Source organism: Gavia stellata, chromosome 16, assembly GCF_030936135.1.
Source record: "Gavia stellata isolate bGavSte3 chromosome 16, bGavSte3.hap2, whole genome shotgun sequence".
NCBI classification, from domain to species: domain Eukaryota; kingdom Metazoa; phylum Chordata; class Aves; order Gaviiformes; family Gaviidae; genus Gavia; species Gavia stellata.
Genome location: NC_082609.1, coordinates 9,950,023 through 9,964,491, shown reverse-complemented (window position 1 = coordinate 9,964,491; position 14,469 = coordinate 9,950,023). Strand labels below are relative to the sequence as shown.

Genomic DNA, 14,469 nt, shown 5'->3' with positions numbered 1-14,469 from the left:
AAATCGTCCATCATGATGCTCAGCACTTTTGTTTAATCAACTCAGCTATGTTTTGGACTCAGGAAGGCGAAGTACTTGAGAACAAGCTTAAATGCTTTGCAAGAAAGAGTGATTTTTATTTGTCTTGAAGTTCAGCAACAATTTTACTACTTTGGGGTTTGCCTGCCCTCTGTCTGATTTGGGAGCATTGTGTGTACAGAGCTCGATGGACAATGCTGACTTAAGCTCCAGTTCAGAATTGAATGCTGAGCTCATGGTCTTGCACTGTGTTACAGGTGCTTGGGACGCTCTTCATTTATGTTTTGTTCATGGTGGAGGAGTTCAGAAAAGAACCAGTAGAAAATATGGATGATGTGATTTATTACGTAAATGGCACATACCGGCTGCTGGAATTCCTCGTTGCTCTCTGTGTGGTGGCGTACGGTGTCTCGGAAACAATCTTTGGTGAATGGACTGTGATGGGTTCTGTGATCATCTTCATTCACTCCTATTACAATGTGTGGTTGCGGGCCCAACTGGGGTGGAAAAGTTTCCTTCTTCGAAGAGATGCTGTGAATAAGATAAAATCACTACCTGTTGCCACAAAAGAGCAGTTGGAGCAACACAATGATATCTGTGCCATCTGCTACCAGGTGAGAATGGAAGTGTCAAAAGATCGACTTGAATTGAAATACCGCTAGGCTGTCAAGTTCAGTCTACAACTAGTAAAATAAGTTACTTGAATTATGTTTAATGAGTAATATTGTGCTCAATAAGTTACTCGAATTGCCCAGTTTTCTGCTTTGTGTAAATTGATTTGGAGTGGAGTGCTGTCACCAAGGTAGTTTTTATGAATAAAGAGATAGTTTGGATGTGTTTAAACTTTCATTCTTTTTTCTCCGGTTACACAACAGTGTTCTTGAGCTTCTTTGAAACCTCTCATGTTTGGGTTGAGCTGGTCTCAATAATAACAGCAAATGTGCCCTTTCTTCATTGGTGGAAGATGTTGTTACTGAAAGACAATGTATATTCAGTAGCTGATTTGTTATTATTCCATAGAAGCAGCTCAGTCTCTACAGACATTGCTACTTCCACTTTGTGTGCAATGTCAGTTTTATAACAGAAACCTAATTATCAAGAGGTTAAGGGTCTTTCTAATGTAAGCCAGCAGATGTAAGGACCTTAGAAATCAATGCTGAAAGTAATCTCTTTATCACACCTCTAGCTCCAAAGTCTTTCTCTTGGATAGAAATTGTAGTTATGTATGACGGTGAAAGAACCACCCTAAGATTAGTAGTGTGCAGTTGGAGTGCAATTGGATTGACTCCAAACTTGATACAAATGCTTTGAGGAGTAAAACTACCGGTGCCAAGTTAAAAGACAGTGTTTGAAACACCAGACTAGTAATATGTGGGTCTCAGCTGACAGAGTTAAGGTGCTACTTCGTTTCTGGTTCGCTGTTGTTACGTATTGTGTCTGTGAGTGTGCTGGTTTTGACTTGCGCGATTGTTTCTTAAGCCAGCTAATTCAGTGACTCTTACCATACAAAAGCTTTTATTTAAGTGTAATAATACCTTATAAACAAAGCTTTTTGCCTGATTTCTAATCCCTGTAATACAAACAGCCAGACCTGGCCTGTGTTTGAATTGTGTGTGTATTTGAATGTGGAGTCTTGTTGGTATGAAGGAAGGAACGTTCTCTTACTTGGCTGTGGACTGCTTCTGTCTCCTCTGTGGCTAGTGGACCCATTAGATATATGGGGTGAGAAGAGAGGAATGGGATTACAAATAATATGATCCTTCTTTTTTGTGTGTCTTTCAGGATATGAAAACTGCTGTGATCACACCATGTAGCCATTTTTTTCATGCGGGTTGTCTTAAGAAATGGCTGTATGTGCAAGAAACCTGCCCTCTGTGCCACAGCCAACTTAAGAGCCCTTCACAGCTACCGGGACTGGGGCCAGAGCCAGTTCAACAGCCAAATCCTCGTGCAGAGCAGAATACGAGGCCTGGAGATGCAGCTGAGCCGCCTGGTGTTGAACATGACAATGGGCCAAGTATGGAAGACACTCCTAGCCAGAGCAATGGACAGGTTGCTGATGGACAGGAAAGCCTGGAGGCCTCTGCTGAGACAGAGGGGTCTCAAAGCATGGACAGTGATAAAAGCCCGTGTGAGGCCAGCCAGGGAGCAGCTTGTGCTGCAGAACTAATTGCAGCCCCAGAGGGGTGCCCCGCTCAAGACCCAAGGGTTTGTGTCCAGCTCTAAGGTGACAAAGGATGACGTGGGAACAAACACATTTCAGAGATACGAGTTTGACTCAGAAGAAAACCTATCCTTCCACAGCTGTGAAAGAAGTTTAGCTATTAATGCTGGTCAAAATGTAATCTCCCATGCTGGTTTTTGTGGGCTGCTTGGTAGCGGTAACTCCAGTGAGATGTAGTAGAAATGACTCCAGAAGCTCTCTGAACTGTGGGCATAGGAAGGATGTCTGGAAACAGATTGCAGTGAAAGAGTGTTTTCAAGACGTAGGTGGGCGGTAAGAGGAACGAGAGGTCTGTGAGGGTTTGTAGATAAACGGACAGATCGCTAGCTTTGGTTTTCCTCAGGAAGAGGGTATCGCACACAGCCATGTCCCAGGGTACCTGAGAGGTGTTAAATGCAGTGAGTTGCTAGTCTCTGATTGAGGTGCAGCTTTGGTTGCTGACAAATTTTTTTTATGGCACGTAAGCAAAAATCAAAGATACAACAGCAGTGATTGTACTAGAAGATGGAAGCACTCTTAATACGTCATGTGTATGCTTTGGGTGTTTTTGGTGGGGCAATTGCATTTGAATTCATGTAATCTATAGCGACTCTTGACTTTTATGACGGAGTCTTCAATATTTTGATGTATATGAAACTTTTGCTAATAATGGGCACAGTCTGGGCTGCATGAAGTAAACTAAAGCTCTAATGAACACTTTGACCTCTGCTACCATGTGCAGGAAGAAAGTGGGATGAGTTTTAGGGCACAGATAGAGGCCTTGCACTACTGTGCTGTGTAATGTTTAATTCTTGCAGCTGAATTAAAACAGTATTAAACTCTGGCGATATTTGCACTTTGGGAATGAGTACATTACTGTGTATGATCAGACTCCGCAAATGCCACTTTTAAAGCTGTTAATAGGTTTGCACCTTTTTTTCTTTGACAAGGACATGTCCATACTTAAATTTTTACATGCATCATGGCTTCAAGTAGAACTAGGGACTGGGGTGGGGAAATAGGTGGGAGTAGGGGGCAGGCAATTTTTTTATGTGAATTTTGATATGAAGAGAAATTAGTCACTTATTTATACGATAGGCTTGACTCAAGTGTTTTTCAAAGTCGGTATTCCTAATGTGAAATGTGATACTATTTTATTTTTAGTAGTAAATTTGGATGTAGACTGACAGACATAGCTGAATGTCTTAATAAATTACATTTGAAGATTTTTACACCTGGTTATGTGATTCTTGTACTGAAATTCTATGAATTAAGTATGTGTTGAGAGGCTCTTCTGCACTAGTAACTCGCTGTTCCCCTGGGACGTCAGGGGAACTTCTGATGCACCCGCTCTCTCCCATTTCCATTTCACTGCTCTGTGTCATGGTGGTACCTCCTGGCCTCCTCTGGTCCTTGCCACCAGATCTTTGTCAATACAGACAGAACAATAGCAGAACACTGAGGCACATTTGTTCCTGGAGGCCATGTGGGTTGCCTGCTGCTGCTGAGCCCCAAGCAAAATCCAAACCTATTTCCTTCTCACCTGACGGGATGGGAGTATCAGCTGCACCATCCTTTGATTCTGTATCTCAGTTTTGTTTTCTTGCATGTTGATTTGAAATTTAGGTTACCATCTGCTTTACTGATGATGGCAAAGCTTTTATTAACAGCTGGGTGTCTTGGGGGAGGGGGGGAAATTGTGAGAAATTTTTTTCTTGAACTCTTGTTTTTCACTCCTATTAATCAGTGGTCGGGGTCCTGCTCTTCTATTCCTACATCTCTGGAATTGAAACTTTCTCAAAAAGTTGCTTTGTATGTGTCCAAGCTTTCAACCTACATAATTTAGGCTGTTTCCATTCTAGCCACACTTAAAAGTCTGTGGAGGCAGAAAATGGGGAATTTCTGGGGAGCACTGTTACTCAGTATTGTGAAACAAAGACTTTCCCTCAATTCACAGAGTATGTTCTTGAAGGAGACTCTATTAAACCCTTCTCGCCGCCCCTGGGTGGGGAAAGATGACCCCAGAAGTTCCTCATGCCAGTGGTGGGAAGCTTTTCCTTTGTGTAAGATCACCTCACTTCCATGTTAGGGAGTAAGTGGTACCCCAAGTGATTGGGAACAGGAGATGAGAAGAGCTAGGCTTGGTCAGTCTTGTGAAATGAAGGCTGGAGGGGTGGTGACTGCTATACAGATACCTCAGGGTGAATGCAAGGAAGGGAGGAGAGGAACTAGTGCTTGTCTACAGCTTTCACATGAGGGCAGTAGGGCAGAAGGGAATCACAGGGGTCATCAACTCCAGTTCGTTGCCATCCCACACAGTATGTCACATCATCACTTTCATAAATACAGGAAGCAGTGTTGAAAAAGTAACAAAAAAAGTAAGGTTTACCTTCACTGCTTATGGTGAGAAACTGTTTTTCAGCCTGACTGATCTCTTGGCAATGAACCTTTTAATTTCTACCCTAAATTACTTATAGCTAAATGGTAATGCAAAAGCTCAAGGAAAGGACTATGGATTTACACCAACATCGGTAAGAGGTAAGCGCGCGTCTGGAGACTGCTTATAAAGAATCAACAGGCCCATGACAAGATTCAACAAATGCACTGCCTGCCAGCACTACGGATTGGAAACGTGGATGTGGCACTGGGAAGGAGCCTGATGGCCTAGGAAGGTACGTGCTGTCTTTTAGGAGAAACGATGCTGGAAGATTCCCGCTGGAGCGAACCAAAAGCAGCTATTCTGTGCTGGAGAAGGTGCTCAAAGATGTGGGGGCTCAGGCAATCTTAGAGTTCTGCATCCTGGCGAGAGGGGCATGATGAGATGAAAACAGCTCTGATGCACCTTTTTTACTGTAAGGATATTTCCAAGAGGGAGGGGAGGCTGCTAGCTTGGAGAGTTCCTAGGAAAAGGGCTTTTCTTGAATGATGGAAGTTACCTTCGTTAGGTGCCAACACCACTAGAAAGAGTTGTTTGTAGAGAGCGAGCCAAGGTGGAGTGTGTACATTACTGCAGGGTTCATGAGGCAGAGGTAACTGGTTAGTAAAATCTGGTGGACCATGAAAGTCCAAGGGGTGTGTGGGTGTATGTGTTCATTTTTGCTTCATTTTTGTTTTTTCCAACTCAAAAATGCTGACAGAATACCATTTTCTGAAAAACTGGGACCAGCTAGCTCTAGAAGGAACTTAAAAATAAGCCTGCAAGGAATGGGAGGGGCTGGGAAAGAAATACTGATAAGCCAAGCAGGCTGTATCTGACGGGCCACGAAGTGCAGGGATGAAGTGAGAACTGCCAAAACTCACGCTAAGTTAGATCTTGCAGGAGGAATAAACTGTGTAACTTGAAGGGGGACAGGAGAAGAAGGGGAAAGGCTGCCATGGGGGAGCAGGGAGGTAAGGAATGAAATGAACCTTCTGTCTCAATGCTCTGGCGAGCATCCGGGTGAACGCTCCTGACCTCTGAGCTTTGTCTGGTGCAGAACTCCCTCTTGGACACGGCTTCCTTTGAGTTGATTTTCTCTACAGCTGTGCATGAGTAAATGGGAAAAAAATGCTTTTTGAGTGTTTATGATCAGGGTATAACTGTAGGCTGAGGCTTGAAATCATTTTCACGTGGATTCCTTCTGATGGTGGCGTGATTGACGAACATTTGGACTCAAGAAGATGCTTCCAGCTAGGTGATATAATGGGAACAGTTGGGAATTTTATGGCTGGTTGGTTTTTAGTTGGAAATGGGAGCACTGATCACATGGTGTGATGGTGTGTGTCTAGTCAGTCCTATCGAGTATCCCAGTGCTGCTGATTTACAGAGGCCATTGCTCTGGGCTCAGGGAAATGCATTTACACAAGGTGAGATGACTCTGTAAGAAGAGCAAACAAGTCTGTGGCTAGGAATTTGATTTGAAAGCCTTAGTCTGAATTGCATTGCTCTCAGCTCCCTTGGCTTTTGGCTGTTTTGCAGCAGAAGAATCTATTTCCTTCCTCATTCCTAGTGAAGCACTTCATTTTATGCCAAGGCAGAGGGTTCTTGAAATGCACAAGGTTTTCCAGGGTGGGAAAACCTCTTCATTCCAAGTCTCCTTCTTTCCTGATTAATTTTAAATTAAATTTCTTAGTTACCTCAATCTTTTTCCTAAAATAGACCAGAGTTTGGGCTTAAACTATCTGAATGTTTGAGAACCAACTTGTAACATTTTTCCTAACTGGCAGGGACAGGTAAGGAGTTTGATTTCAGTTGGTTCAAAATTCAAATTAACTCTAGCAAATAAGATATAAAATACAAGAAAGTTGATATCAGTATAAAAAAAACAAACAACAAAACAAAACACCAAACCACACTTAGGAAGGAGAACTGGCTGTTTGAAGCAGGTTACGTTGTTGGGAAGCCAGCTGTGTTCAGAATGAAAGTAACCAAATCAGAGTGAAACTGATGGTGCTGGATTTCGTTTGGGTCAGGAGAGCCAACGGTGGGAAGCCCCTTTGGTCTGAAGCAGGCAGTATGTCACAGCACGGCGTGGTAATCGCTGGTCTGGAAGTCCTCAAGAAGGAACGGTCCATGGACCGCTGCTGGTTTATGCTGCTCTGAGGAGGGCTGTGGAGGCAGCTAGTGGATTGGTGCTGGCTTTTTTCCTCCTGCATGTTAAATTTGTACAGAGAGACCTTTAAATCATTTTCCAGCACTACTTTTTGGTCTCTGCAGTGTCTGGAGCTGTTGCATATTAGCTAAGTCTGTCCTGTAAGGATTGCTTATTCTAAGTCTTGCCTGTGGTGTCACCCCACCAAAACATTTGTGGGAAAGATTGACAAATACATTTCCCTACTAATCTCTTTGGCTTTGCCTGCACTTACAAAGGTGGCAGTAAATGCAATTTTAAACTCAGTTTTTCTTAGTGTTACACTACTGAGTTCAGAAATGAATTGGTCTCCATTTTTTGTGATAGGTATGTTCAATCCCATTAAAGATCATAATTCACTCCCCAAACACCGAAGATAACGGGGTTTTTTTTGGCAATGCTTATTTCTTTTAACTATGGCTATTTTACTTACTAGCACCCTGCTAGAATCCAAGGCTAGAGGTGCGGTGACTCCTCTCCTCAGCGCAGTTTAGCGCTGGACGGCTGCGCCTGGGAGCGCCAACCCGGAGAATCTGGGCAGAGAAATTCCATCTGTTTTCGTAAAGGAAGTTATGATTCAGTTGATAAACCACTCGGCAAATGTATTCTGTGGCTCTACGGTATTGATTGTTCTCCTGAAAACAAACACTGTCTTTTAAAGGTAGCCTGCAAAACTTGGTGAGCTCTCTACAACCTGGAGTGTATTAAACAATGCTAAGAGAGCCTATCTAGCACGTGCATAACCCTAAAGATGACCATCCTGGTTAAAGAGATTAGATGTAAAAGAAAGACAATTTATATGCATAAGCAACCAACCCAAATTAAAAAAAAAAAAGGAGGAAAAAAAGATTTCTATGTGTTACAAGTAATTAGACACAAATTTTCCAAGTGGTTGTCATTTCCTGGAGGCTTATCATCCACATCCTTAAGTAAATCTGGTAGCTGAAACTCTCGGCTAATACAACAGCCAAAGACCAGACGATCTGCAGAATTTTGCAGCAACAGATGTGAAAAGTTCAGGACTGTGATGTGGATAAATGACTTAATTCTTAGGAGTTTAAAATGTAAAACTGACTTAATTGGATAAAAATAGTGAATTGAATAGGTATCTGGTATTTCTAAATTAAATGATATACAGTTCCTTAATTGAGCATAGTCTGAGTTTTCTTTAAATTGATTGTTTGCTTCTAGCTTGGGGAAAAAATGCCAGCTGGAATGCAGAGGGATTAAGTTTTATTTATTTTCCTTGCTAAGAGCCACGTTGTGCAATTTAAAAGGAAATGTCCTTGAAAGATGGGTTCCTTTGTAAACTGTTTCAGCCCTTGTTTGTTTTCAGATGGAAATTAATTTCTCAAAGGCCCTGCGTGTTAGAAAGTGTGTGTTGATAAGTAAAGAAAAAGGAAAAATTGTAACCTGCTCAGATATATCTTGTTTTCACGATCAAAATCTTTGCATGCGTGGGGTTGAGTTTTGGGTATAGCGGATCTGGTCATCTTGCTGGAAAAAAGTCTGGTAATGATCTTCATTTGCACAGGTGGTAGGAAACAATCAGTGGGAGAAACTCAAACCCAACTGTTGAACATTACTAGAATTCTTCATTATACTTTGATGCACTTAAATATTAATCTTAAGTACTGCAGGAGATGCAACCAAGCGTGTCAGCTCCTTGTTGAGCTCGATGGGTGCAGGTGGGGGGTTCTGGTCTGTGCCTGTTCCTGTCCCCAGCTGTGACACGTGCCAGCGAGGGCTGACTGAAGTGGTTAGAGGCATTTTCACGAGAACTGGGCCTGTGCGAAGGGACATCTGGTGACTTCCAGGTCCCCATCTTTTTCTAAAGGTGTGGAGCTGGAGAGAATAATGAAAGGAAGCTGCAGGGTCACCTTTTCCCTTGGTGTGGATGAGGAATATAAGCTGAATTCTGAAAACTGCCCGACCCGGGAGGTGGGTGCCGGGTCCGGGGTGGTGCGCTGCTGGTGGGCTGCCGGAATCTTCTCCCCAGGCTTGTTCGCGACAGAAAATACAGGTCTTACCCTCGTGGGGTTTTATGAGCTGGGTCTCTCTGTGCACTCAGGCGTCCCCAATTGCTGCCTTCGGATTCAGACGCGAGCGGGCTCTGTGCCTGCGCTGTGCGTTTATGGGGGGAGCGGCGGCGCGGGCTGTGCTCGGTTCGTGCTCCGCTGCTGTTGCTGTCGGACTGTGGGATCAGACTTCTCCCTGAGCAGAAAACTGGCACTGAACCTGTGCTTCACTCCTGAGGATCCGGCCCCTTAACCCCCGTCCTGCAGATGTTCGGCCCTTGCATAAACATCTGGAAGAAATTGAGCCCCGTGCTTGGACTTCGCCCCTCAGGGTCCCGTGCAACGGGCCTCGGGCCTTCCCCAAAGCCCGGGGTTGCTTTCCAGAGGCTTCGCTCGTCCCCTTTTCGATGGCGGAGGAAGGGGAGGTTGGGGAGAGGAGGGGGGTGGCAGCCCGGCAGAAGCAGCGGCCGCGCGCGGGCAGCCCCGGCGGTGGCCACGGTGGGGCAGTGCCGCTCCGCGGACGGGACCGGCGGCGGTGGGAGCGGGGGGGGCACAGCGCCGGGGGGGGCCTTTCGCGGGGGCTTTGCAGTTTCTGACAGTACCCGGGGAGTTTTACCGAGGAAAAATAATTAGAAAAAATAAACCAGACCCAACGTTCGAATGGACCAACTAAGTCCCGAGGGAACTGCGCTCCAGCGCCCGCCCCGCCGTGCCGGTGCTCCGCCAAGGGCTCACGTCTGCAGAGTTTGCGGGGAAAAATGGGATTTGCGTTTACAGGGGATCAGAGAGCTGCTCGGACACCGGTGTTTTCCTTTCAGCTTGAAAGACGGGGTTTTTTTCCCCCCCTTTCTTAGAAACCAGGCAGCATAGTCGACTCCGGTCTCAGTGACAAAGCAATGAGGTGCCACGAAACAATTCCTTTTTTTCGGAGCTTCCCACAGATAAAGATTTATATGATAGAAATAATTTGATTGGGGCCAGGATTTCTGCTCAATATAACCCAAGGGTATTCTGAGAATTGCTTGGATTCTGGTGAAATCCCGCTGGGCGCCATCAACACAGTCCAGTTTCAATTACGGGTTCAGATATTTTTTCCTCTTCCCTTTGCACAGGGTTTTAAAGCTGGGATATGCAAACACAGGCCATTGTCAAATACTCCGATGGGAGACTGCTCGCCGGCTCCCTGAATACAGTATCTCTTGCCGCCTTGCATAAATATTTTAATTGCTAATTTGCTGGTCTCATTTAACACGGATTTGGCATTTATCATTTGAATTTAAACTTGTTAAAATTGACAATTTTCTTGGCTACCTATGTTAATAATTTAAAGGGAAAGCTCATTATTAAATTACGATGGGTAATTATTTTGTAACTAGTGTGGAAATTGTCATTTCTGCAGCCTTAAAAGATCCTAGAAAAAGTGCATGTGGATCAATATGGATCAAATCCCACGAAGGGTAAAGATGCACAGCAACAGAGTCTTCTGTATAAAATGTTACGCAGCTAGGGAAAAATATTAAAATTCGAACATAATTCTCTATACTTGCAACTCCAAAGCCTTGGAGACTGCTGAAGTAAAGTGGTGTAGTTGGAGGGTCATAACAGCCTTTTTAACCGGGTTTCGATTTGTTCTGAAGCTGTGGCTGGGAAACCGGTGGGATGGGATTTGGGTGAGTTCACCCGGCAGAGCTCAACAGGAGTATATTGCATGACAAGATGTTTTCTGCATGTGCGCTGGCTACTCCTGCAATACAGATGCTGTGGGTCTGCCAGACCCACAGTACAGCACCCCACGGACTTTTGCATGGCTAGTAGCTGTTTGTCCAGCACTTGCCCAGCATGTCTGAAACTCCTGGAACAATGAAAAAAATTGTTTTGCTTAAATTTTTAGTTTTTCCACCTGGAAGGTATTGAGTTCAAAAAAGTGACTACCCCAAATATTAAAGTATGAACCCTGTTGGGGCATGGAGCGAAGCACAGGCTTTGCTGTTTGCAGAGTCTGTGGCCCGAGAAGACTGCACAGCGCATGAAGTGAGCACTAGCACACGTGGAGCAGGATCGGGGCTACTGGTAGCAGTTCACGTTATTCCTGGGTGGCACTGATATTTTTTCCTTTGCAAGAAGATGTCAGGTGGTGGTTTATGCTCCGGATTCCTCTGAGGCAGTAAGTTTGTTTTCTCTGAGAAATGATACTTAAGTGTGATGAATAAAACTTTAATTTCCAGATATCAAAACCAAACGCAAGCAAGAGGGGCAGATCATTTCTGCGCACCCTGAAAAAGATGACTGTCAGTGCTGTTTTCATTTGTCAGAGAACACGCTTGTTGGGCTGGTGTGTGCAGGCTGCAGTTTGGGTTCTGTAACTCCAGCACCCCCATCTAGCACGCACTGTACCTGCTGTAAGGGCCGGCAGCGGCAGACTGAGTCCCAGTCTTTTGGGCTTTCCACTAGGCAGGTAAATGCTGCTGATTTCAGTGAGTCAGCGCTGAGCTTTACTGGGCAGAAAAAGTCCTGCTCCTGCCCTGTAAATGGTGCAGAGGAGCCTTTCCCTGCCTGCAGCCCCAGACTTCCCATCCCTGGTGGGTGTCCGTGCTGCAGTCAGTCCTCACGTGTTTTTGCAGGGACGGTGCACCCCTGCGCACCAGCCCCTGGCCCCAGCGGCTGCCTCCATCGTTTACGCCGAAGCACTTGGCAGAAGCGTGTTGCGTTTTGGCTGTGACACGGTCGTCATAGACGTAAGTCCCTTAAAAAGGATGTTTTGAGGTGCAAGGCGTGTTACTGAGGTAAGTGATGCCAGCACGGCCCCTCCGGCGTTCCCCAGTTTCTCAGCATCCGCCCAGCGGTCTCTGCAGCTGGATTTAGCCCATCGCAAAAACGCGGAGAACAATGAGGTAAAGTCAAACCCCCTCCCCGCTCCCGCCAGATGGCCCTCACGCTTTTTTAATTTTACTCTAAACGGCTGGTAAATGCTCTGCAAGCACTTGGTGAGTTTACAAGGGATGTGGGTCTTTCCTGTCACTTTATTTTGGGAGCGTGCAGCGTGGACTCCTGAATGGTGCCAGCACCCGTGGCGGACACCCTCCTGCCTTTCTCAGTGGTCCCCCTCTTTTCCTGCATCTGTAGGTCGAGTCCTGAAGGCGAAGCACTGAGGGACTTGAGGAGGGCGCAGAGCAGGTCCTGGAAACGTTGCAAAACTGGACCTTGCACATGTGTGTCACAGCCCACGTCGAGGGTGTGCACCCCTGGCCCTGGCGCTAATCTGGAGGCAGGCTGGGCTCCGAAGGGCAGGCGGCTGTTTCTTGCTCAGACGTCAGCCCTCGGTCTCTGCCCATCAGCCGCTGCCAGATTCTGCCAGCGATGCTTTACACTTTTTGAGAGCAAGGACCAGTTTGGGAAGTACTGAATTAGGCAATAACTTGTTTTCCTGTTGATCTCAAAAAAAATAAGAAAGGACGTTTACTAACTCCTCATTCCTTACCCTGACATTTGAGTTTCAACTTTACAGTAGTGTTATAATACTGAGAAACTCAAACAGAACTTGTCAGCTTGCAAAATTGTGAATTTCTGAGTTTTGGCACTAGTATAAGCCAGTTCTTGATCCTGGATTTCCGAATGTTTGCATCTTCCCCCCTACACCAGGATCATTTTCCCTTTGAGAACAACACCGGATTTGGCGCACTCGTACTGCACTGTTACTGGAGTATTTTAGTGCATTAACTAGTAGATTTGTTTATGCACAGAAGGGTTCTGCCCAGACATCGGTGCTGTAAGCTTTTCCATCTGCATGCCTCCGTCCTGACCTTGATCTACTGTAGGGCTGCGGAGGGCTTGCTCACGCTCCAGCCTTGCAGGCTTTTCTATCGGGATTAGCTTTAAGGGGCTCAAGTTGTTGAAGGGTTTTTCTACTGATAAATGGATTGAGACCCATATTTTAATCTCACATCATCAAACATTCATCAGATACTCTTGGTCATTACTGACAGAGCCAGGTTTGAACTAGTGACCTAGCAGTAAAAGGTCCCATTAGCAATTTCCTTAAACTGTCAAGTCATTGCATAACACAAATGAAATGTGATGGGATTTTTTTTTTTCCACAGGTGAAAGCAGGGGTTTTCTACCTAATTTTTATTTACTAATGACTGTGTTACCAAAACACTCTGTGTTAAAGTTTTTGTGCTCTCACATAAGCCAGAAATGAAGAAACACAAAGATGGGGTATAGCACCCGAACGCAGCCCCTCCGCACAGGGCAGTTGCGCGGTCGGGCAGTGCCACGCAAACGTCACCCTTCGTTTCCATGAACGGGGAGAGTGCTGGGGAGTCCCGGTGGCAAATCCCATCCTCACTGTGCCGGGCGCAGCACACGCACCCTGTGCCAAGATGGATCTGGGCTGCATGTGTGTTGCTCTCCGTAAGCAATAAAAGCGGAGACTGACAGGGGTTTAGAGAAGCTTCTTTGGCTCACGTCACACTGCACTGTTCTTCTACCAGCAATTTTTGTATCCAAGTTCTTTCTCTCTTTACAGAAACATTTGAAGAAATAATGTGTGTGTGTGGGGGGGGAAAATTACCTCCAGCAGTCACGTTATAATGGCTCTTGTGCTGACAGCCCTTTGGGAACAGTGGCAGCAGCGGGGTAAGTATATATGACATCTTTGTAGTGATAAAGAAACAAATAAATGTTCCCATTAACACTCCATCAGGTCAACAGCTATTCCAGACCAACATGATGTTAGAGGAACCGGTTTGATTCATATCGTCTAAGACACACTTCTCTTGCAACATATCTTCTGGAAAGCACATAAAACAGAGGTCCTGCTCTATCCAGGTGGAGTCATTAAAGAATCAGTGAACTTTTTACAAGTTGCTTGAAATACCCTGGCTAGAATCCAGCTCCAGTGTTGTTGCTGTGTCTGTTTAACAGTTCCTTCATCACACCATGACAATGACTCCGCTTCAGCGCTGGAGGAAGAAATGTCTCCATACATCGTTTGTAACGCATTCTGGGAGGCTTCTGAAGGCTTCCTAAGCCCTGCAGTGAGATCGGTGGGATGTGAGCTTTAACATAACAATCTGCTCGGGAAGCATGAGCAGCATTTGTATATCATCCATAATGAATGTGTGTGCATATGGAACACACACAGATGCCTGCTCAGACAGGCTACTTTTTTCTTATGGAAGTCAGTGGGAACTGTGCTTGAGAAAGGACTATGATGTCTCCTTCCCTGCACAAATGCTAAGTGGTAAACAGCACCTTCCAAAATATTTCTATTCAGGAGAGTGTTTAAGTAAACTTTTAGCTCTGCTGAAATGCAGACTTTAAAACAGGTACAGACTTTGTAACTAACATGGGATAACCCAGAGCTCCTCATGAATGTGATGCCTCCTTCCCATGTAACGGGCACCGTCTGGTTGTCTCTTTACCGAACTTTTATAACTTTCTCTCACAGGTTGAGTATTTTTAAGAAAAGGTCCTGAGAAGGGATGTGAGGAGTCCAGGGTGTATGTTTTTGGTCTCCCTCGAGTCGCAGAGATCCTGGACAAAGACAAAACCAAAGAAATCCCCTGTTCTGGATCACACAAAGCGAGGGCTTGAACTTGGAGTTGTCCAAACCTCTGAA

At 45.3% G+C, this 14,469-nt stretch overlaps 1 protein-coding gene across 1 annotated transcript in view; it reads left to right on the top strand.

Annotated features, from left to right (window-relative positions):
- Positions 1-3,259, top strand: part of RNF145 (ring finger protein 145) — a 45,832-nt gene extending 42,573 nt beyond the window's left edge. Inside the window, exons 10-11 of the mRNA XM_059825244.1 lie at positions 276-632; positions 1,801-3,259. Of these exons, the coding sequence (XP_059681227.1) occupies positions 276-632; positions 1,801-2,244 (801 nt within the window). The 3' untranslated portion in view covers positions 2,245-3,259. The remainder of the gene's footprint in view (positions 1-275; positions 633-1,800) is intronic.
- The last annotated feature ends 11,210 nt before the right edge of the window (positions 3,260-14,469 follow it).